This window comes from Pocillopora damicornis, chromosome 6, assembly GCF_964200805.1.
Source record: "Pocillopora damicornis chromosome 6, jaPocDami1.2, whole genome shotgun sequence".
Taxonomy (NCBI): Eukaryota; Metazoa; Cnidaria; class Anthozoa; order Scleractinia; family Pocilloporidae; genus Pocillopora; species Pocillopora damicornis.
The window spans coordinates 13,861,494-13,885,345 of record NC_142675.1 but is presented as its reverse complement, the minus strand read 5'-3'; the positions used below and the strand labels follow the sequence as shown (position 1 = coordinate 13,885,345).

The 23,852-nt window shown below is 36.7% G+C and overlaps 2 protein-coding genes across 5 annotated transcripts in view; one reads left to right on the top strand and one right to left on the bottom strand.

Annotated features, from left to right (window-relative positions):
- LOC113672379 (E3 ubiquitin-protein ligase TRIP12) overlaps nt 1-1,960 on the bottom strand; it is a 30,996-nt gene extending 29,036 nt beyond the window's left edge. For both annotated transcript variants that reach the window (XM_027188660.2, XM_027188661.2), the window contains exons 1-2: nt 1,792-1,960; nt 1,629-1,690 (exon numbers count right to left, since the gene is read on the bottom strand). In XM_027188660.2, the coding sequence (XP_027044461.2) occupies nt 1,629-1,678 (50 nt within the window). In that variant the 5' untranslated portion in view covers nt 1,679-1,690; nt 1,792-1,960. The remainder of the gene's footprint in view (nt 1-1,628; nt 1,691-1,791) is intronic.
- A 44-nt stretch (nt 1,961-2,004) lies between these two features.
- Nucleotides 2,005-23,784, top strand: LOC113672378 (phosphatidylinositol 3,4,5-trisphosphate 5-phosphatase 2). Of its 3 annotated transcripts, none has more exons than XM_027188658.2 (35): nt 2,005-2,341; nt 3,770-3,836; nt 6,012-6,153; nt 6,552-6,657; nt 7,080-7,220; nt 7,887-7,959; nt 8,648-8,677; nt 9,089-9,163; nt 9,675-9,758; nt 10,244-10,313; nt 10,567-10,635; nt 10,786-10,880; nt 11,642-11,744; nt 12,166-12,281; nt 12,800-12,883; nt 13,568-13,685; nt 14,109-14,211; nt 14,979-15,111; nt 16,054-16,153; nt 16,318-16,403; nt 16,491-16,572; nt 17,209-17,292; nt 17,665-17,732; nt 18,145-18,202; nt 18,520-18,620; nt 18,719-18,806; nt 19,363-19,462; nt 19,744-19,805; nt 20,339-20,368; nt 20,534-20,596; nt 21,055-21,073; nt 21,325-21,400; nt 22,084-22,116; nt 22,481-22,642; nt 23,082-23,784. In XM_027188658.2, exons 1-35 carry the CDS (start codon nt 2,208-2,210, stop codon nt 23,112-23,114), a joined length of 2,988 nt encoding a protein of 995 aa, XP_027044459.2. In that variant the 5' UTR covers nt 2,005-2,207; the 3' UTR covers nt 23,115-23,784. The 3 variants fall into 3 exon arrangements, with proteins under 3 accessions (XP_027044459.2, XP_027044460.2, XP_089064745.1); XM_027188659.2 differs by having other exon boundaries at nt 2,007-2,341; nt 6,552-6,599; XM_089208619.1 differs by having other exon boundaries at nt 2,019-2,341; nt 4,606-6,153.
- Nucleotides 23,785-23,852: the final 68 nt, after the last annotated feature.

Here is a 23,852-nt window from a genome sequence, read left to right as displayed (position 1 = left end):
CATGATATTCAAATGCAATTAGACAAATCTGCTAATCATTTTCCTCAGTGCTTAAAAAAGTTACAAGTAAAATTTTTGCAGTTTAAATTCCTTTAAGCTCCTGTTTTGTTGAATTTTTTTTATGAATTCTGGTCAAAGTAAACATTAAGATGAGGAGGAAATACTTTTTGTGTGATGTGGTGTTCAAAGCTACCTCTGTTGTAATACAGCTGTAAAAGTCCAATCTGGTTGCAAATTTCGCAGCAAGAATACAAATATGGTACACGTAACCATTTCATTTGAATATAAGCAAACCACTACTTGGTGGTCATGACTCTTACAGCATCAAAACTGTTTACAAATACAACAAACAGCCAAATGAATAATAAATTAGGAGGCTTTTCTTCCATGATAGCCCATATGAAAGTTAATCTCACTGCACATGCACACAGGTACCCATTTAGCTTTTTCATCAATGTATTTAAAAAAATTCAGTTTAAATTTTGCCTAGACACTCTGAAGCACCTAATTTCACCCAACTGTGTGTCTGATGTTAAATAACTTAAACCTTACTTGAAGACATTTTCCTTTATAAAGATTTCCCAAATTGTATATCCCTTTAAATCACTGGCTGAAAAGTCAAGAAGGTGCTAAGAAAATAATCTTCTCAAAGCAGTTCAGCTTGATTACCAAACAATCCCCTGGTATTTTGCTCAGGGAAGATCACGCTTTTCTGGTGAAATGTGTGAAATTGTTGTAAAGTTTCCTTAAGTTAAGGAGTGCTTTTTCACATCAGTGCAGTAGATAACATAAGGCCTATGTAAACAGTACTGCCATATTTAGATGGTAGAGCTACACAAACAAGCATCATTTGAAAATTATTTGCAATTCACATGCACTACAATACATCCAATGAGCATCAAATTTGTCACAATTTAGGAATAATTACAACAAGGATATTACTATGGGGGAAATAAATAGCATCTTGGCTGAGTTCTCATGCACATGAGCCTAGTCAATGATGTGACTGTCTATCATGTATACAGTATAATCAATAACCTCAACACACATTGCAAGTCTCTTTGTTTGCGATCACAAAAGGTACTAAACTTTGTCGATATGACTTTGACATGTGCTGCTAACGCACATGCATGCCTTGATAGGACCAGTTCAAACATCAATTCAGTTTCAACTGCGATTACTAACGAGGCGTCCTAAGGCCCTAGGTTCATAGTTAAAACTGTAAGAGTTAATCCTTTAAACATGTGTTTAGGAGGCACAGAGGGATTACCTATTTCAAACTAATTACACTATGTTGCGGTAGATGTTTGTGTAGTTCACATTGTTCAAGGAACACGAACGCAGGTAATGTAGCGCTTAATTCTTGCAGCAGAAACTAAAATTGCTGTTTGAAAAATGTGAACGAAAACGGTAGCAAAGCCCCATTACGATATTTATTCATCATGCCGGTCATTGTCCTAAACTGAGCTGTAAAATTTCGCTCAAACGTAGAGCCATTGCGGGCTCAAAAGCCATCTAAAGGATACATCTGTTTTCATATCCTTTACGCTATTTCAGTCAATAGATAACTCTAACGTTTTAAAAATAAACTCCTAAAAAGATTTTCAATGAAAACAAATGAAGCGAACCTTTTTCCACGGGTTACCCCTTGCCCTTCTTGTTCAGAACAATCATCCATCCATGTAAGAACCTAACCAGACAGGATGAATAGATTAGAAAGTGAAGGAGACGCAAAGCTTGAAAATGAAAGTGAATAACTCTTCAATTCATGTAAATTCAAAGTCGATGTACCTGTTTATTTATGAACCTTCCTTCTGACTTGTTTCCTTTGTTTCCCAAGCTGTATCTTATCGCCTACGACCTGTTCTTACCACACTTGCGATATATGAAACACAAAACTTCTCAAGACGGAGCAAGACGACAACAGCAAGGGAAGATAGATCCAGCGGTATACCTGTAAAGGAAGAATGTGAATCGATTTATGCCACCACGAAAAGTCATTTCATATTTCCTATTTCACTTGAACCCTGGGTAGACGAATTGCAGTAGTCCTGAAGAGGAAGTGCAATGTTGTGGATTCAAATATTGATTAAGCGTAAACAAAGCCCTCAAATTGGTTCCATGGCATAATTGATACTATTGCCTAGAGGCTTAGAGGTCCAAAAGTTTCTAACAGGAAGTGAGATCGCGCCACTGCTGCCTTTCTCATGTCATTTCCTTGGCACCAACCAGACATTAGTAGGATTCGTGCAGAGGAATTGTTGCTGAGCACGAGAAAAAATGGCTCTTTTATTATACGAGACAGCGAAAGCATTTCTAATGCACACGTCTTGTGTCTATTGTAAGTATCTTTTGATGTTAAAAGTCACATTTTTGTTGATGTGCTGCAAGTATAGTATTACGAACCGCTGTCACATCGCTGCAGGAATTAGCAAATCGATTATTGTACTAATTCGTCGATAACCTTCCTGATAATCTAAACAGAGACCCAGTTCCTGACCTGAGGTTCCTTTAGATTGAAATAATAAAAAAAAAAACTAAACATTCACCACTCTAGCACTAAACATGATCGACTTTGAATACATCACTATTAACAAGACCTCTGCTCATTGAACATCCTGCAGAACCAACCATGATCGATTTTCCATGAGTGACAATTTAGAGATTCAAGGTTAGGATAGACTCCTCTGAAGAATAGTCAATATCCTGCAAAACCTGCAATTGCTCTGACGAAGGGCTAATGCTCAAAATGTCAGCTTTTTTACCCTTTACGGTGGCCAATTTACGTTTTCAACTCAGTTGTTAACACTAAATTACCTGCTATACTCTGCCACCGACGTAGCACCACAGTTTCTTTAGAAACTTACCCCCCTTAAAACCTGCAAAGGACTGTTTTGCGACCTTGACCCCCTAACAGCGACAAGTATCTAATTTCTGCTTACAACATCACTCCTAAATCAAACATTAAGGTCATTAGAATAAAAGAAATGATTACTAATAACTGTAAAACTATAAAGAGTGAATAGACAGAGAACTCCTTACATGTACCTGACTCTCGTCTTCTCGGATGGGACGTAAAACCATAGGGTTGGGGTAGGAGACATTAATTTCCCACGCACAAGATTACTGTGTGGTGGATGTCCTCCCCTGGGGTGGGATGGGTGGTTAATATTTATTGGGGTTGAATATCAATTGGGACATCATCTTGTTTTCTTCTCTAGTTGCCGATACTATTCTGTACGTGTAACAAAATTTCAATAAAGATAAAGACTCTGATGATGACAATTGACGACAGTTCCCTTCAGTACCACTCAGCTCAGTTATTCTGTATAGTCAAGCTTCCTAACTTTTTCTGAGTTGCCATGTGTGATCAACCTCCTCTTTGGTAGAAATTTTGCCCTATGAAACTTATAATTCTATATTGACCGTAAAAACACCCTGTAGTGCAGAGATTTGTATGAGGGCTTTTAGTTACTTGGAGCTGTGTAATTTTCTTGTGGTCTGCCAAGTTGCATATTGGATAGATCACTGACATCAAGAGAATTTAAAATCTAAAAGCTGATTTGTAAGGTCTTACTTATGTGCCAATAAATAAATCAAATAAATGCTTATTTTTCAAACTTTCTATGGGAATGTTATGCCAGAAATTAGTAAATTATACTACTTTTTAGAAAAAAATGCATTAGAAATTGCGATACAAAAAATATCATGTAACTTTTTACATAGCTCATTTTATTAAGATCAGTTGTCTGGTTGTATCTTTTGATAGGCATGAGGGGAGAATCCACCACTATAGAATTTTGAGAAATGAAAAGAATGGCAACTTTTACATGCAGGTCAGTAGATGACAGAGTGTGCAATGATCATGTTTTTTAGTGAGAAAGGAGTCATTTGTTATGCACTACTACTCTCTCTATGATATCATTATAACATTATTTTGTTTTACATTATGGACATTAAAAATTGACTCAGCTCCAGCTAATGGTTTTGGAAAGTTAAAATGTGTTTGACAAGAATTCAATTAATAAGAGATGGTGGGAACTCTTCTGCACCCCTCAAAGGAGATCAACCAACAGCCTTGATAACCTACCCATGCAGCAGAAAATCGAGGAGGTAATCAACCAGCTGAACTCCGATGAAGCCCTTAGAGTGGAAAAAATCCCCTCATAGCTTTACAAAGCAGAGGAGCACCTCACTATCCCCACCTTGATCTGATTGGAACTGGAAGTGCTCCAACAGTCCAACAAGAGCAGAAATATCAAATATAGAAACTACTGTGGTACAGTACCTCCCTCCATTTGTTTGATGGCAAAAAACTGGTACACATTCTTCTCAACCATTTAATCTCTGCTATCTATGAACCTGAAACTTGACCTGTACACTGTGTTCATCTCCCTTACGAAAGGGTTTGGCACTGTCACCTATTAATTCCTTGTGTGGGACATCCTAATTTATGCTTAGTTGTCCAGGAAGTTGGTCAACTTGATATACTCTTTCCATGAGAATGTGACATTGTCAACTGCAATGCCTTGTGGAAAATCTTCCTGTAGATTGGCTGCACATGCCCTTGGAGGTTTGTTAACTTCCTCTGTCCCTACTTTGAAGGATCTCAAAGGTCAGAGGTGGGAGGAAGGCTGCCTTACGATGGGGCTCTACTGTGGCATACGGATCACGTGCAAGCACAAGAATTGCGAGCACAAGGTGAACTGGAACTGGGCCTGGAAATTCAGCAATGAGGACACCCTGTGCATCACCAAAACCTCTAGAATCAGCATGTGTAGAGAGAACATGAAATTTGTGGCAAACATAACCAGGATGCAGAATGATGTACCCAGAAAATTATGTGCCCTGCCCATCGAAGTGGCCAACCAAGTTACTGGTGAAGACTAGTAAAAACTGCAGGTGTCAAGGCTATGCAGTTTTGCCAAGCAATGTATAACAAGACTGACCTTAACAAGTGGATTCACGATGGCTTTGAAAGAGGCCCACACTCTTCAAGCATGGTAAAATCACACACAGGATGAAACCCTTATGATGATGATGATGTTGATGCAAGTCCGCCATAATTGGCACAAAGATGTTATTTTCTAAAGCAACAGACCATGAAGGATGATGAAATTGAGCCTGAGCTGGGATCTTACATTTATTACATTGGTGTTTGCATGGTGTTAACAGAATTATTACCACCTTCTGGAATGATTAGTCTTCACAGTTCCCCATTGAAGAGGATTTTTGGATACCATGAGAGGTCTGGAGGGAAAATCAAATCAAGAAAGGATAGTATGGAATAGGAAAGGATAAGTTATTGTTAGGAAGTATTCAACCTTGATGCTCCACCACATTAAGGTCTTATTTCTTTGGGTATTGTACAAAAGACTCATGAACAGTTAGAGTAGCAAATGTGGAGGACGTTGTTTATGTCCCCCGTACTCTCCAGCATTTTTAAGAGGCATTGTGACCACTCAGGAACAAGAGATCCACTTATAGAAGTGTTTGTGTAATTAACAAGTGGAGACACATCTTAAATTTATAATCGTGCCAGCATTTTCAGTTTGTAATAAGACTTAGTTTAAGGATCTTCTAGCTTGTATTTAGTTTTCTTTTCAAGTTATTATGAATCCTAGTGGTAATTAGCATTCAAGGATCTTTTGTTATCTTGTGCATATCCTGTTGCAGATTTATGTGTTTGTACATGATTGTATATAAATTAACAACAGCTATGAACATTCTCTGTTTCAAGAGGCAAGGAATTTCCAAAGGTTAAAATTTGAGGAAGACTTTGAACTTTGGGGTACAGATGATGTGTAAGGGCAAATATGCAAGCCTAATGTTGTTTTATTTTGTTTATTATCCTTTAAATACTTTTACTGTGTGTACGATGCTTTGTTTGCAAAAAAGCTAAGCAAGAGCATTACAGGTCACATGATGCATTTAGACTGACTAGATGCAAGCAGTCAAATTTGATTAAAAAATATCATTTGTTATCTGAACATAACTTGCTTTTATTTTAGGCAGTTCCTGGGGTGTCTCCTCAAGGTTTCAACAAGTTAGAAGACTTGGTCACATTTTATAGTCAGGGAAATCAGGGTCTGCCATGTGAGCTGAAGCACCCTGCCGTGCCAGAGGATAAAGATGTCATGGATGATGACACTGGTAACACATTGATGAGTTACTTCTGTAGTTGTTACCTTTTAGTAAAGATATCCTTTGCTCTCTATTATATAAGATCACAACTCAAAAATGCCCTATGGAATCACTGAGTTGGTCTGACTCATTCACTTCTCACATTATTTGTTTCAAGCATTCAAGTCAAGAAAACAGTAGGAAAATTGAGAGTTCTGATAACCTAGATGCAAGATGATGCAAGGCCATGTTAATAAGTGATATATCAGTTAGCACTTGCAGCATTGTACACAAATTCTATGGCTTGCCATAAAGGATGGAATATTTACCTGCTTGAACTTAAGATCAACTTTCATGTCAATTGATTTTAAGATTATCATCAAGCTTAAGAATAAAGCTTTAACTTAGTATGTTTTATAAAATTTCAGATGATGAAGATGACGATCTTGATGAGCCAGATGGGAAACAGATTGGAAGTGAATATGAGTTCCACCCTCAATTTATGCCTAATATAGATCAGTTAGACTCAGGAAGGTACTTTGAATTACAGTTAAATAACATAAACATACATATATATTGCATCTTAGAGACCTCTCATTTTTATCTAATATAAACAGAGATGTATCTGTTTTGTCTCTCAAATGCATAAGGTGCATAAGATCTAAATGAAGCATTATTAGTCAGTGATGATCATTGAATTGTCTTCTTTGCTGGGACAGAGGCAATCTCTACACCTGGGTTCCTTCCTCATGCCCTTGGAGTAGAGTAGAAAAAAAGGACCCTAACAAAAGAGCCAGTGATTAGTGATAATTATATTTTTAAATGAAAGATTAAAATAATAGTCGTAACTAATGATAATTTAAGTTCCTTTATTAGTCATTCAGAGTAAATTGTTAGCCATAATTCATTGTCAAGGCTAATTCTATTTGTTTATTATAATTGAAAAATCTTGTCAGGTCAGGTGAAGGATTTACACCTGCTCTCAGTATGTATCTTGGAAGTGGGATAAGAAAGGACATGGAGGCAGCTGCTAGAGGAAAACTTGATTTGGAAGAAATGCAACAATTGCTTGCTAAAAGTTCCACTAGACTGATTACGTAAGTTGGTTTGCATAATATTTTTGACAGCATAATAATTGAATCAGGATAAAATGCAGTTACTGTTACTAATAATATACTAATACCCTGTTCACACCAGCAAAACATGTTTTGTTAAACTGGTTTTACTGAATGAAAATCATAAACAGCGAACTGAAAAAAAGTTCCCATAGGATTCAAGTATTAGCTAACTTGTATTTCCAATGTGCTATATTTTAAGTAAAAACATACAACAAAACAGCTTTAAAACATGTTTAAGCTTTAGTGTGAACAGAGTATAAGTTGTTTTTTTGTTTTTAACAAAATGCTTAAAATGAAACTATGTGTTTAATTATTTACTGAAAGGCTCCTGGATCCATTGTGAAGGTTGGAAATCTGGTCATTTGGGGAGTTTTTCTAATGAAAACATAATGTTTGTACAAATAAACAACTCCACCTCTCCAAGAGGTCTCTTCCTTTTTTCTCATTTTGCTTTTGAAGAACAAACTCCCTCAAAAGTTCACTGCAGCTGTATATTACAATGACTGGTTGGTGTTAAAATGGGACTTTGCCTTACTTGAGTAAGCATACTTATTGAGTAAGCATAAAATTGACTCAAAGAGTGCTATTTCTTTCCAACACCAGTGACCTTGCGTAATGAATAAATAATTACCATTTTTTACACAGAGAATTGCAGTTTTTCTTGTCAAGAGTGAACATGCTGGAGAATGTTTTTAGTCTTGGAGACCAACATAAGCTGGTACATTATTTTGTAAAATTTTGTAAATTTATGCTCTTGTATAGTACTTCATATTGATACAGTTAATTTTTTAAATTTTTTTATAGTGGCTGATTCTCTATAACTTAGTGGACAACAATTCTTGAGCTCACCAATTTTGTTACCCTGGCAACTTACTATGTTCTAGGTCTCCCTGATTCTAAAGAATTTTCTTGCCATCTTCGGCATTGCATTTGCCAATGAATGATACCTTCATTGCACAATCCTGTAGTTGTAGGTGCTTGGTTTACTTCTAGACCTGAGTTTGAATTTCTTAGGCTTACATCAAGATCAAGGGGAATGGAAAAAATAATATCGCCAGTGAAACAGAATTTGATGATAATTCATTGATAGCCAGAACCACTGGTTGACATGTAATATTATTGGTTTCTATAGCATGAGTAGTGGAACGGACTGGTACAAATACCAGTTCTCTGATTTGCAATTTTTATCTCATAAACTCAGGAAGTAACATAAATATCTGAACACAGAAACTACAGTTTTAATCCCTTCATAGAATGAAAGATACCCAGGTAGCCTACAATTTCAAATTGTGAAAATTTGATAACAAAAATTTAGTAACATGGTAATTGGTGTTGAAGGTGCAAATCCTTGAATGCTAAATACCTCAAGTAATTACTTTTTGAAACTCTTAACTTTTTTGGTACAGAAATGCTCGCTTCCAGAACATTCAGCAGAAGTAAGTAATTGTCACCTTCTATCATTTTGAAATGACGAAGAGAAAAAGATTATTGTTGACAAACCTTAAAGGTTTCAGAGGCTAAAGAGATTCCCTTCTGAGTTTTTCCTCATGGGAACTTGAATATATAGAAAATTTTCAGTCACAATCCCTGTAATTGTCTGGGAATGCTAAGTAAACATGAATGATGCCATAAAGGAATGACTTCATATGGGAACAGATGAAAACAGATTTTTTGGAATTCAAATGGGGTTTTACTAAGGTGGTTGTTAGTGAAGTGTTGATATCTGATAGCATGAATATAAATATACCTTTTCTTAGTTCGTAAACATTTCTGTTGTGATCTATATATTGAAGATTAGAGGTGTATCGCATTTTATGCTTTACAGTGGCTTGTCTTGTCTTAAATAGGAAGAGCCAACCTTCAAGTTGCTGATGGATCTCCTAGCAGAAAGCATCGCAGGAGCAAAATCATTACAAGCACAGGTGTGTTTGTTTAATGCAGTCTTATTCAGAATAGTCAATAGGTTTGTGGATCAGGGCATCCTGCAATGTTCAGTTGGTTGTTGAGTTGTTAATTTTTTTGTCAAGTTTAAGACTCTGAGAACCCAGAAATTCAGTTACTTTGTAATTTGGTGCTACTTTCTACAGAAGCATTTAGAAACATTTAGTCTGTAGATATACAATATTATGCCGTAAATCTATAGTGCAGAGAGTTTCAAAGTATTGCTGATTTGAATTACCAGAATTTTTATTGAAATTATGATGTGGTGACAGATTGGGCCAAAAAAATAGCATGAATTGTTGGATTTACATACTGCTATGTATGCACTTTGTCAGGTTCCACCATCAGCCAAACTGGTTTGTGTGGTTAACTAGCATGGGTCTAATCATTTGTAATAAATCTTCAAGGCTTTATCCCCAAAGCTTCTGATCTCAGTAATGCTGGCCAATTTACAGGATGTTTAACACTTGGACAAATGCTTTTCTTCCACAGGCTGTCAATGCCTTGAGGGAAGTAGCAAGTATTAACAGTGAAGAAGAAAAACAGGAACCTGAGCGTAAAACCCTGATCTTTGAGGTTAGTCTCTTAAGACTTCCTTCAATTATTTTGCCTAACTATTACATGGTAAATACTTGTAAACAGAATGTACATATAGTTCAGAAATGGAAGAAAACATCCTTATTTTTCTCCTTCTTGTTTATTAGCCCAGTCTTGACCGTAAATGGCTAATATATTAAAGTCCTCTCTGCATTGTTTAGGTTAGAAGTCTAGTCTAAAGAAGAGACTGAGATATACTGCATAGGGCTTAAATTAACATAAATATGAACAAAGAATGAAATTGTCACCATTCAGGATTTGTGTCCAGCATGACAGTTATAAAGTTTTTAAATAGTGAAGCCAGTAGGCTCAATTTGGACCACTTTCTAAGGTCCAGTCTCTATTTGTTGGTTCCTTTGCCATACAGCAGTTGGTAAGGGAAACTGTGGAAGTGCTTATATAACTCACAAACAATGAGTTGCATGGTTACACTATTTCACCTATGTTTTATTATACCAATCTAGGTTCTTACACAGGGAATGGCATCCTCAAGCTTTAAAAACAAAGTGCACATCTTGGTTAATTTTGCTGAAGGTAAACAGGGTCAATAGAATTGGAATAGAGAGTTTTTCACTCAGTTTTTGAATGTAATGATGAATTACAGCATTTCATCCTTAATTAAATCTCCGTGCACTAGAGCTTGGTGGAACTTGGTACATCGGGTTGGGAGTAATTACCAACAGAGCTTCAACCGTGGTATTGTTATCAAACTGCAAGTTATGTGTGTGTAGGTTTTAATTGAAAGGAAATGCCTTAGATACTGTACATTGATAAAAATTTATTTCAGGCCGGATCTCCTTCTTGAAGAATCCAAATGATGTTATAGATGCAAACAATTCTTCTGATCAAAGCAGAGGTACAATTTATTTAGTGGAATCAATTTTAATAGTTGAGAAAAGTAATTTTGTAATCAGTGGTGATATGATATTTTTAGTCCACATTTTGTAGATATCAGCTTTTATTTAAATAGTGCACTGTTTCTGAAACTATTCTCTTTTTGTGATAGTTCTTCAGTTGGTTAAATCAAAAGATAATATAAAGAGATTGAGAATGAAGCTTGAGTCCAAACCTTCCAAGGACTTTGAGTTTGATGATGGCAAGGTAACAATTTTTGCCACTTTTCTTTTTTCATGTCTAGGAATCTGTGATGCTTTGAATAAACAGTATGATCACCCTTTCTGTTCTCTTCAATTACATATCTGCCTGTCAAACTACCTTCAACTTTTTGCTTTTCAACCTTCAACTCTACATGTACTCACATCAATTTTGCTGTTTTGCTATTTTTTAATGATTTACAGTGTTATATGAATCAAAAACAAAATAAGGCCTTAAGACTCATTGAAAGTGTTTTTATTACTTTTAATACTTTAAAGTATGTGCAGGGAAGTTTTTGAAACTTTATCTTACTTTCAAGTTGATGCTTGAGCATATAATTCTTTTATGGCTGGCAGAGCCTGTGGGCAATATGAAGCAAATCCTGTGTACTGATTGGCTAACTGAGCCCTATCTTGCCTCTTGGGATTGTCTGCTTTGATATCACACAAAGGAAAAATATATGAAGTGGACTTACAAAGTTCATAATATTTGATACTTGTTAATGTAGATGCAAAAAAATGGCAAAAGACAATCAAAACAAAGCAAACATGAACAATTAACACTCATTAACACTCAAACAAGACATTTAACAACAACCATTGTATCTCGCCAAATACCTTTGTGTCCTTTATTATAAGCATTTCTGTGATTGGTATAATATCCACAATATTAAGAGTCTACCAAATGTTTGTGCTATTTACATTTCAAGCACCTGCACTATATTGACAAAGTGATGCATTGTTTCATTTGTTTCTCTCCATTTGCAGTCCCGTGAGCTGTTTTGTCAACTTGTGCAGCTGATGAAGAATCAGCACTCTAAAAATGAACTGAAGACCCAAGTGAGAATCTTTATTGGGACATGGAACATGGGTAGGACATTTTTAAACTGTGATGTAAGCAATCCAAAGGAATAACTTATTTAAGGGGAAAACCTAACCTGGAGAGAAGTTTTAATAATTTATTCAGATTAAGTTTGATTTCTGACCCAAGCTCAATAATTTAGGTTATGTAGTCTAGTGTCTGATGTAGGTACAAAAATTTAGCAATCTGATCCATTTCTGAAGCTGCTGTAACTCAAACCATTTGTTTAACTTTGTTTTAGATACTACATTTTAAAATTCTGGACAAAGAATTGCAATTCATCTAACAAAGACTACATAATCTTAGGAGTGTCCAACTGAGTCTGAAGAGCCTGGCATGCTCTTGACATCATAGACTCCCAAGATCTTCCTCTTTTCGCAAAATAAAATAAGAGAAGTCATTTGGGTAAACATGATGCCTCATTTTTCAGGTAATGCAAATCCTCCTCTTGATATCAAATCCTGGCTCAAATGCCAAGGTAATGGCAAGACACTGGATGAAGCCATGACTTTCCTTCCTCATGATATCTATGCAATTGGAACACAGGTATTTATGGACCTAAAATGTTTTATCAGGCTGGTGAAAATATTATTTGATTTATTCCCTTACATTATCAGTGGTTGTTAAGGAAATCAGTGCATCATATATTTCAAACGAACTTTTACAATGAGATCATGTTTATCGAGATATGAAACTTACAATTTTTTCATAGACAGTATTTTGGTACCCAATGCCTTTTTACCCACAAAAAATTATGAGGGTTATGTACTTTTTTATCATAGGTAGGACATTGAATTGGTGTCATATTTTGCATTTTTCTAGCTTAAGGATAAATAAACACTTGCAGAAAACTTAAATAAATAATTTGAGTATCAGCCCTTTAATTGAGTGAGGCATAACAAACAAAGCTAAATTTATATGCAAACTATTCATTGTGAACACACTAGGGGCTTTCAACAGAAATGATTTTAGCAGGATGCAGGATGATCATCAAATGTAAATTTCAATCTTTCCTTGTACACAAGAGAGTTATTGTTTGTTTATTTTGCCAATTTTTTCTTTAGGAATGTCCTGTTAGTGAAAGAGACTGGATTTCCAGAATAAAAGATGACTTAAAAAAGTTCTATCCTAGCAAGGAATTCCACATGGTATGTTATTTCAGCTTTGGTTTGTCTTGCTGGGCACAAGAGGTAATGCAGATTCATTTCATCAGGGTGCACCTAGTGTGGGTGGAAGATAATCTCTTGGTTGCCGTGGCAGAAAAATGCAAAGGGGCTTCAACTCTTAATCCCAACAAGTTTGGGTTCTTTGTAGCAATCTAAACTGCCTTCTTATCCAGTGTGACATCATTGCTTAGGGGCTTCGCCAACATGACATCCTATGCAGTTTGATATCATCAGTCTTTCTCTGCTCTGATGACCATGAGATGGAACATACAGACAGTGCTGTAGGACAAGAGTATTTTCATTCACTCTGATTGAGTAACCAATAAATTACTATGTCTTTCAAAGGTCTTATTTGTACCAGCTTTTGCACCAAGTGCAGTTTTTAGCAATGGTATCTATTTTGCACATGCTCAAAATTATCCAAAGACATGGAGTTGGAAGGGGTTAATCTTCCCTTGGAGGGACTCAGTGATTATGTAGAGTTCTAAATTTCATAAGATGACACTAAGAAAAGGGTAACTATTCTATGAAAATGATTTTGAATTCTGGATTGCCAGTTGTTTCCTTTCCAACTTCATGCTCCAGCCCTATCTTGTTTGAAATCACCTAGAGTATTGTATCCTTACCATAATTGCTTAGCCTGTTTTGTTTTTCTTATCCCTCTAGCTTGCTGTGTGTTCATTGTGGAGTATTCGATTGGTTGTATTTATTAATCAAGATCTGAAGAATATGATATCTCATTTACAACAGTCCAGTGTGAAGACTGGCATAGCCAATGCTCTTGGTAAGAACGTGAACTTTAAACATTGTCATTATATCGCTTATTTTCATTGTGTTGTGATACAGTCTGTGATGTTTTTTTATGATTTTATCTGTGCTCAGTTATAGATTTTTATGTCTTCACTCAATGTAATCGATTCTTTTAATGTTTAGGGTGCATCAGTTGTTTGACTATAGGCTTTAAGTGTCTTCTTAACTATATTTTTTGACGCACAGTAAATCTTGGGTAGCACATGGAAATTGTAATAGTGAACAGATATCCACTGAAGTGAACATGAATAGTGGTGGGTCTTAACAGGGTCAAGGAGCAGTATATACTGATCACGATTATTGTATCAAGCCTGCGCTTTGGATTGAAATTACTCAAACTTGTTAAAAACCATTTGTTCTACTATTGATCAATTCATCATCTCTCATTTTTTGACAGGAAACAAAGGTGGAGTAGGTATCTCTTTCTCTCTGGGTCCACTTTCCTTGTGTTTTATTAATTGTCATCTGGCAGCAAGAGGTACTCCTGCAAGGGTTCGGAGGTGACTAAGAAATAAAACCATTTAGGTTTTTTGTCTTGAGATTTTTTTATTTCCATTAGATCTAAACCTTGACTCTTTTAAGATCTCTCAACTGACAGAGTGGAACCTTCCTTGTGAAAGGAATGGAATGTGACATCATATGGACTTTTCTTCAGCCTGTTCCAGGCACTCGATGACTACAATTAATAGAACAAAGCGCGATGGTAAACGGCATTATAGTAGCGGAGGAGTGAAAAAACGAGAGAGGTTGGGTCATGTCGCGTAATGAACGACCCGCCCCACACCTCCCTCAGTTTCGCTCTGCCGCTACTATCGCGCAGTTCACTATTTGGCTTTGTTTTACTGATTGAACGCCTGGAACAGGCTAACCTTCTTTCAACTTCATTTTGACATAGTTTTGTTTGCATGGAGCGTTTTGTTTTCCTTGTATTTTGTGTCAGCTTATTGGCACAGCCTAAAAGTAATTGAAGTTGTGGTTGAGACAACTGAACCTTTGGTTGTTTCAAACAGTGTCTGTGTGATATCAATGTTTTGCGCTAATGATCTCTTTTACTTAACTTATTCACGTTAATAACCTTACAAGACTAGGGGAGAGGGCGATATTGAAAGTGCTACCACTTGAATTTAATAATTACTAAACTCTCTTCTAAAATACAAAAATCGGCTCGTTTTAGTGGTAATTTCTACAGAAAGTTCTCTCAGTGTCACCTTGTGCCAAATTGATAAGAATAAGGTCGCAGTTAATGGTCTTTTTGTGTTCATTGTAGGCGGAATCAGAATTTTCTTGATATTCTCAAGGGGCTCAATTTGGGTCAAAAAGGTGTATTTGGTATTACTCATCAGTTCCATCATGTCTTTTGGTTTGGAGATCTTAATTACAGAATAGATATGGATGTTCAGGTAAGGGAAAGAAGCTTTTGTCTTTCTCTTTTACCCCGAGGTTATTTCAGTTACTTCAAACAATGCAAGAAGGAAAAGTAACTAAGACAGAGATCCGCTATTTTGTATTTGCTTTTCCAAGTTATTCTACTCACAACAATGTCGAACAGAAACTGTCTTGTTTCCTTGACTTTCTAGTAAAAAGACTCTAGAGCTGGCTGTTTACAGAAATGTGTGAAAAAATAGAGTTTTGCAAAGAGCATTTTTTTTAACCAAGGCAGCCGTAATAACTTAGGGTTAGTTACTAACCGAGCGTGAGGACCGTACTGTGGAATATTGGCCCGAGGTCGTGGTAGTATGGACCGAGGGCTGCGAGGTCTGTGCAAAAACGACCGAGGGCCAATATTCCTCAGTACTACTCAAGCAAGCGAGGTTAGTAAGTAGTTTATTACATGACGCTCGGACCAAACATTTTTGTTTTTATTTTGCCGGCTTTGGCGAACAAGAATACGCGGCTAAGACTTATGACCGTTCATGGAAACGGTCTGTATGGCAAAATCCCGACCGAGTTAGAACCAATCAGAACTCTCCGATTTATCTTACGACTACCTTGCCATATTATCAGTTTTAGCTTTGGGAATTTTCAGAAACAAAAATTATATGAGAATAGGAAATGTTCCTATAATATACTCTGAAGTGTCCATTGTTCAAATTATCAATCAAAGAACATTTTACCAGGGGTGTTTCCTTAACCTAAACGGAAGTCTTTATCAGACAGAGTCAAGCTGGAGTCAATCTCTAATAACAATCTTCCATTCAGGTTCTTGAAACGTTGGGTCACTTTCACCGGAAATAGTCCCATTGAGGACTTCCTTTGCCCAAATGATCATAGAGCACCATCATTGTATTTTGTGGCCTTCAGTACATATGTTCTGAGTCTCAACCTGCACTTCTTGTTTGTAGGATGTACTCAATGCTGTAAGAGCCAATCATTTTACTAAGTTGAGAGATCACGACCAATTAAGAACAGAGAAAGATAACGATGCCGTGTTTGTTGGATTCGGTGAGATTTGAAATAAATGTTCAACCTATCTAAAGTTTACTTAATATTTAATGTATACCACAAACACGCGAAGCCTTCTTTGAGAGGTGCACATTTTTGTTTTTTCTTTTTTTACCATTCGTTCATTTAAATCTGATTTCTGAGAAAAATTTTAACAATTTCAGAGGAAGAAATGATTACCTTTGCACCAACATACAGATACAAGAGAGGCAGTGATGAATACATCTGGGAGAAAACTAAGAGATCAGGGGTAATGTTTGCCTTGATACTGATACTACTGCTTCAATGATAATATTTAGAGATCTGAGATAAATCACCAACAATGGTCTTACTGCAGGTGCTGATTAATGTACCATCTTGGTGTGACAGAGTATTGAAGCATTCATATCCGCAATCTAAGATTTCCTGTACTTCATACGGTAGGTGTAGTCCTTGTCTAACATTCCCTGAATGCATACCCATCCCTCTCGTTCAAACGAGCTAAAATGATCGCAATCAGCGCGAATAGAGTTCGATTGTGTTCAGCAATCGAGGAAAATCCAATCCACTCACGTGTGATCGAACTTAATAGGACGTTCGATTTTCAACCTTTTGATTCTTGTAAAATTGGAACTCAAAAGAAATGGCAAATTCTTAAAGGCTCCAGTACCTCAGAATATGCTCAGGACTACAGCACGCGTTTTCTGTAAACGTTGAAATTTCGGAGAAATGGGTTTAATTAAATTCATAGCCTTAAAAGCATTAACGTAGTGGTCATGTCCAACGCAATCTAATGGACTGGGTCCGACTTGGTTCGATTTGTGCGATTTGAGCGAACATTCAATTTCCTAAATCCACGGTTAAAATGTGAGGATTCCTTGGTGAACTCTTGTGGGAAAAAAAAGAGTTCAGGCCAATTTATGTGAAAATTTTGCATTTATTTTAACACGTTGATAGCCTTCGTCAGGGTCCCGTTTCAATAAGATTTAACAGTAGATTGCTCTAAGGAAAGCGCCGGCTTTCTCTACCATTCTCTTTCAAAGTGGTTGTGGCAACAAGTATTGTTGATCTTGTAGGTTGTGCTGCCACCATCAAATCAAGTGACCACTGGCCTGTCTTCTGTACTTATGATATGTCCCTACCATTCACTGTTTCACCTGGTAATTTTTACCTTTAAGTTACTACTTTGATTGACAGAGGCACTTGCATATTACAAAAGCCATTGCTTGGAAATTTCATGTGAAGACTTGAAATAACCTAACTTGGCGACTCTAAGAAAGGTTAGGGATAAGAATATGCCCAACTTTACTGAAAACACTGATTTACCTTGACCAGTCGCCCATAATTTATAAACATGTTATAGGTAATGACGCGAACTAACGATTTGATTTTGAAATCAGCCAGTTTTCTTTAAATAGCCAGGTGAGCCAAATGTTCAGTTAATGGCAGCGTATTTTCAGAAGCTAAGGTCATGGACCATTTTTTTCCTTCTTTAAACATGTTTGGATCATTTTCTTTGTTTTTTTCTCCAGATCAAAGTCTTCCCAGGAGTCCCGTCTCTGGACAGTGCGTCATAAGGTTTCTTCGTATAAGCGCTATGGTAAGTGATCAGTTCTAACCTCTAAAAATCTTATTCAGTGATACTTGGTAGCACCTATCGTGGCTACATTTACAAGTCCATTGTCATTTTTAGTTATGAACTGAAGGCTTCATTAAACCCTGTAGAAAAGTAGTTTAAAACCTGTTGTTCACAACCAATGCTAGTAGCTCCGTTTTGGCGCCCAAACTTCTAGAAGGAGACTCGGCCACAAGAAGTTTGATTTTTTTTTCGGTTGCCGTAAGCTTCATAACATAACTCTCTAAAAACAGAGTCCAAGCAGACTTAATTAGGGGATTGTGACTGGGTTGTTGAATTAATTGGAAAGAATTTGGTAACTGTGAGTGGGGAAGGTGTTTATGAATGTACAATGGAAACATATTGTGATTTTAGTATACCCTTTTCATCTTTACAGATCAAAACCACCAGCAAAACACAGTACTACGTGGAATTTCACTCCACGTGTTTGGAAGGTAAGTGAGAAAATTAACTTGATTGAGAGCGAGTTATGGAATCACAGAATATTCAATAATTTTAAAACAAACCAGAGAAACTAAATCAGAATTTTGGCCTTCAACGCTGGAAAATTATTTTTTTAGGCGATAAATGTGAATCAGAATGTTTGTGTCATGTAACAGACTACTGTTGTTGTACCAAACATTTGCTTGGGCCATTCTGGGGGCGTTGCAGGTCTACAGTATGATTGTTCAATCACTTATTCCACTTTTCTTGTTTTATCTTTCCTTGTGTCTTTGTTTTTCTTTCTTTTTTTTTCTCGGTGTCGTAACAGAGATGATGAAAACAGAAAAAAACATGGTGATTGACTCACCTAAATACCTTCAGGAGAAACAGTATGTTTTCCCCGCGTGGGGAAAAGAAGTTATCCCTCCAGTGAGTAGCACTCATCTAGTATTCTCATTGGTCAATTCATTCTGATAGTCCCGGATTCAATACCTTTGTAACATGGTAACCTTTGTTCCCTTACTCAGCTCCATCCCATAATATCAGATCATAAATTCATTGAAGAGCAGTATCTCTTGTTGGCCATCAAGTCCGTAGACAACGACGAATCTTACGGTAACGTTCTGTTGTAAATATGTGACACTTAACTTTAAGTCATAATTATTAATTAACTTTCGAAGTTTGATGATGATGGGGATTTAGTTTCAATTTAGCTCTTGCATCTTATTGGTTGAGAGGGTGGCACAACGTTTTGGACCAATCTCAGCGCGCATCAAAGTGAAACCAAAGCAGTCCCGGATTATTTTTAATACTCAATTGAAAGATGCCCTACTAGGTTTTTATGTCCACGAGAACAATGTCACTCTTAGAATTATTTCTACTCAAAGGTTTGGCTTGGCACACAAATGCACAGTGGGCTATTCAGGACCGTGTTGTAATTTATAACACCAACGTTTTTAAGCCATATAATGAACAACGTATCAAATTCGGCCCTTGCGTCGTTACTAGAAAATCTCAAGCCTTTGTCTACCTTACTGTTGCACGGTCAATTCGGGTAAGCCCTCACTTTTAGATTTTTCTCTAACGATCCAACTCTCGATTGATAAATAATAAATTAAGGGAGGGAGTCGTAGTCTGCCGACAGTTCTTGGGAAATAATTTTTTTTTACAGGAGAGTGCTGCATTGCGCTCAGAACAATGGTAAATGTCATTCCTCAGAAGCGTAAAGGTATCATACTATCGCATCTGGGCGAGAAAACTGGAGAAATCAAGTAAGATTACGTTCTGCTCGTGATTTTAGAAGGATCTGATTGCTGTACACGTTACAATTGAGTCTGTATCTAAAACTAACTAACTTTATAATTCACGATTAACTTTGTAACTTGGTGACATAAAATCTGTAATTTTAATCGATTTCTTCAAGTCTCAACAGTTTTTTTGGAAGAGGTACGTTGTCTGTCATCCTGAAATACAGCTGAGAACTTAAAATGATGTAGTTTTCTTTGTAGTTTTCTTTGTACCGGTGAAGGAATTAGTATCTGTTTCTCGGCAGCATTGAGATGCACGTGAAGCTTCCTGACAACAACAACACAAAGATGTCTTCACAGTCCTCTGGTAATGATTAACATTGAATTTAAAGCAGTTTTTTTACCGTCCGTTTGTTAGTGGAAGAACAACCTGTTGAGATTACGAATTTAACGGCATTAAATCAAAATAAACAGGGGAAAATGTCTGGGTGACAACCCGCTCATTTCTTGCAGGCAGTGTCTGATAGCGCTTTATTTGGAATATTACAACCCTCCTACAATCATAGCGAACCGTCGTGGATCAATTAAGTACAAGCACATGCAAAGTACACATCCTCCTTACTGTGCAATCGTTTTCCATTTTCAGTCTAACAGTGTAACTATGGTCTCGTGAGGTAACTGTTCCTTTTGTTTCCAAGAATATTTCCTTTGCGGAGGGGAGGGGAGTGGAACATCTTTAGATCAGCAATACTTTATAAAATCATAACATACCGTCTCGTAACGAAGTGAGTATGCGCCCTTTAAGTGTTTTTCCAAGGTTTCGAAAAGATGCTTGTCCAAGATGGGTCACTACTGTTGTAAAAAGATGTTAAGTAACTAATGTCACTTTATTTCACCTAGATCTCATTAGCGAGGCTAATCTGGAAGAAAGTAAGTGTTTTACTTGAAAATGCTTTGAAAATGACGGAGACTATTTCTCGAGTTTCGTAGCTGCCAGGTCCTTTGTCAATTGGTTACTGACTGCGGCGGTAACGAGAATGAGATGTATGGTGACAACTTTGTTATTAAAGATTGTATAATTCCTTTTACTTTTAGTCAACAGAAGAGGGTCAGTGAAAACGCCTCAGGTACCACAGCGCAAAAGCCTTGCGCCACAAGGTTGTTAACAGAAATGAAATAAAATATTTATGAATTACATAACTTAAATGTCCTCCGTAAAGGCTCTCTTCTCATGGGTTTCAAGAGGCTGCCGATGGTGAATGGGGCGGCTGTGACACATTCTGTAAATAGTCGGTCGCTCGCCCTAAAGTCAGCACTGAGTGCCTAGTCATTGATAGTTATCAATAGGTCATTGGGGGTCAGTCAGTAAGTTAGTCGGTCAGTCAGACAGTCAGTCAGTCAATCAGTCAGTCAGTCAGTCAGTCAGTCAGTCAGTCAGTCAGTTCAGTCAATTAGCTCGTCATTCAGTCAGCTTTTTTTTGGCAAGAATTCTGACAATCAACCTATTAGAAAATATTGGTGCCAGAAAATATTGAAGCGACACCAAGTTAAGCTTAAGATTTAATAACAGCGTCCACAAATACTAATTTTGGTTTTGTGATGATATTCTATTTCAGACGTGTTTTCGGCTGAAAAGTAAGTATAGACTTACCCATCTTACAAATCTATAAGTAACTATTTTCAGAATATGTTTCTCAATACTCAAACAATCTTACAATGTTGTCAAAATAAAATGTGCCCACTCGTCCTTTTGAAGCTTTTTATCATGCTCTAATTCTATACCGTACACCTCCACATTAATTTTCTTCGTAGCATCCATTCTTCTCTCACTGAGATCACTTACTTTCGGTTGAAAACATTTAACTTGGTTGTGTCTTTCTACCCAGGCATGGCCACCGTGGTGAGGATATCCCTCCAGTTATCCCTAAACGACATTCGGCCCCTCAGACAGACGACACAAAGGTTGGTTTTTTTATTTACTTCAACTTTATTCGTTTGCTTCAACCAAGCTTGTTTCATTTTCACCCTTAGTAGTACTGTGTGAGGTGAAGAGGGATTCGTAATGACCGGTTGTTTTATATTCGGATACTTTTCCATACGGTTAAATGTTACAGTGTCGGAGGTCAACTTTCTCTGAGGGTGAATTTTTGTTACACAGTGTTTTACGGTATTTTAAAAGCTCCTACCCGTCAAGTTTTCAGCTCTCAAATTTTTGTTGGATGAATAAATAATAGCCTCCATTTGGCGCGAAATATACACGGATGTTTGTCCCCCTACAGTATCTGTTCCGAGATGCGAACAGTTCTCTAACAACGAAGCTCGCGGAAAACTGTGTGCTTCGAGGACCCGATGATGTCTAAGGACTAATATACCAGCATGTTTTCGCGGCAAATGGAGGCTATTGTGTTTATTATCTTTCAAATATTTTTGCAACGCGTATGAAAAAAATATTTTACGAACGTCTTACTGTTCATTGGATAAAGTTTGAAAATTGGGGAATATCACCTAGGGAATATTCTCGGATACTCCCCAGTTTTCAAAAGCTGAGGCATATTCGGTCAAGTGCTACGTTTAGACCAATCGCGCACAAGCAAAAATAGTTGATAGATGGTGATCATTTTTAACGACTACGATCTTTTTTTCAGGCGCCCAGGGAACCACCCCCATTACCCGTCAAGGTATATACCTTTCTTTTGATAAATCAGAGCGGAAGGTCATTCTGTAGAGTTTATATGATTGTTTTATGAATAGTAAAATTTGTAATGGTTGTTCTAAAATTCTCTCTAAGTCAAGAAAGTTGCCTTTTTTCAACGAAGAGAATTGAACACGCTGCTCATCGAACAAAAACTAGTTGATATCTTTTCTCTTTTTAAGTCACGTTGTATCAACATATATAACACCCTAACCGCCTGATTTCATCATATTCCACAAAGGTATCCTGGCGACCATTGCAATTGACAAAATTTAACGTATTTGAATATGAATTTCTTGCTGTATTTATAGCATCCTCTGCTGTCAATTCTCTTAACTTTTCTGTAATAGAAATCTAAACCCAAAACAGTTGAAGAGATAATGGACAGAATCGGACTTCCTCAGTTCACAACCAACCTCCTAAACTTTGGCGCAGATAGCTTGGAGCTTCTCTGTCAGTTGTCGGAACAAGAATTGTTAGAAGCCGGTATTCCCAATGACTATCATAATATGGTGAGATCAGTTTGTATTGAAACGTAATTAAATACTGTGAAGTATTCGCAACCTCTCAAAGTCGGTATGTGTGTGTGTGTGTGTTTCTTCTTTTTTGCTGTACGTTTACATGACGAAGTGGATGTTTATCCGATATCCGAGCAAAAATAGATTTGACAGGACAACCTGACCGGCACCTACCAGGAAATTGTTTCGAGCCTTCCATCTAAGGCATCTTATCCTATGAGATTTAACCCCATGCGGCTCAATGCAGAGATTTATGTGGCATAGTCAGCGTTTGCTAACAGACTAAAATGCCTAAAGATCGTCTTTCACATAAAGTTCAAAGAAAAGGATAACAATGTCACGTTGAACTGAGGTTGGTCGATAGTGAACCCTATAATAGACTGTTCAACTGTAGCACAAATGGAAACTGGTGTGTCTTGCTGTTCTCTTTCAGATTCTTGGTGCCATCAAGAAATACGCAAATTAATTGGATGAGTAATCATGACTTCAACTTGACAGTCCTACACTAGTTCAGTAAATTGGAAATAGTTCATGTATTAGGAAACGTGACTCATATTCTGTCATCTAATCTTGCTAGCCATTACATTGATACCATAACTGTTTTAAAATATGGAAAGGACTCCACAAATACATATCTAGGGTTAAATTGTAATTATTTGATGATTGTATAAAAGATTTTTCATTGCTTGTGATTTCCCAAGAGCAATTGCAAATGGCGTCTTTGGCTGGAGAGCAAAGCCATTTTTATCAAAGACATTATTGCAAATAGGTTTAGTTTAGTTGTGTAACGTGATTTCCCGCAGGAAGGACATTTTTGTAGAGAAAAAAATTTGAAATAGCTATTCCATGTACCAGTTCATGTTTTTTTTTAATCTAAAATAAACACTGGATTTGTTATTTGAATCTATAAATTTTATCGGAGACTAGACTATTTTTGTATAAAATTTGTATCTTCATTTGTGACAAGAAGAAAAACTTTTCATTTTCTTTTTTTCCATTTATATATATATCTATACACTAAATAGTTTTGTGATTGAAAAAGTGGAAATCAAATATTTACATAGAGATATTTTGCAGGTCGTGTTAACAGCAGGTCAAATTTATTCTTATATTAAATAAAAACCAGTTTTGAGACATGTGTATGAGTTGTCAAGCCTTCACAAATAGCCTCGACTAGTCATCGGGAAAGACTGTCAGAACAGTA

Excerpts from the sequence above, each read along its gene's own strand:
- LOC113672378 (XM_027188658.2), top strand. The coding sequence starts at position 2,208 with ATGTCATTTCCTTGGCACCAACCAGACATTAGTAGGATTCGTGCAGAG. Across the intron at positions 7,221-7,886 it reads AGTTCCACTAGACTGATTAC|AGAATTGCAGTTTTTCTTGT; the intron begins GTAAGTTGGTTT and ends TTTTTTACACAG. Across the intron at positions 12,884-13,567 it reads CTAGCAAGGAATTCCACATG|CTTGCTGTGTGTTCATTGTG; the intron begins GTATGTTATTTC and ends TTATCCCTCTAG.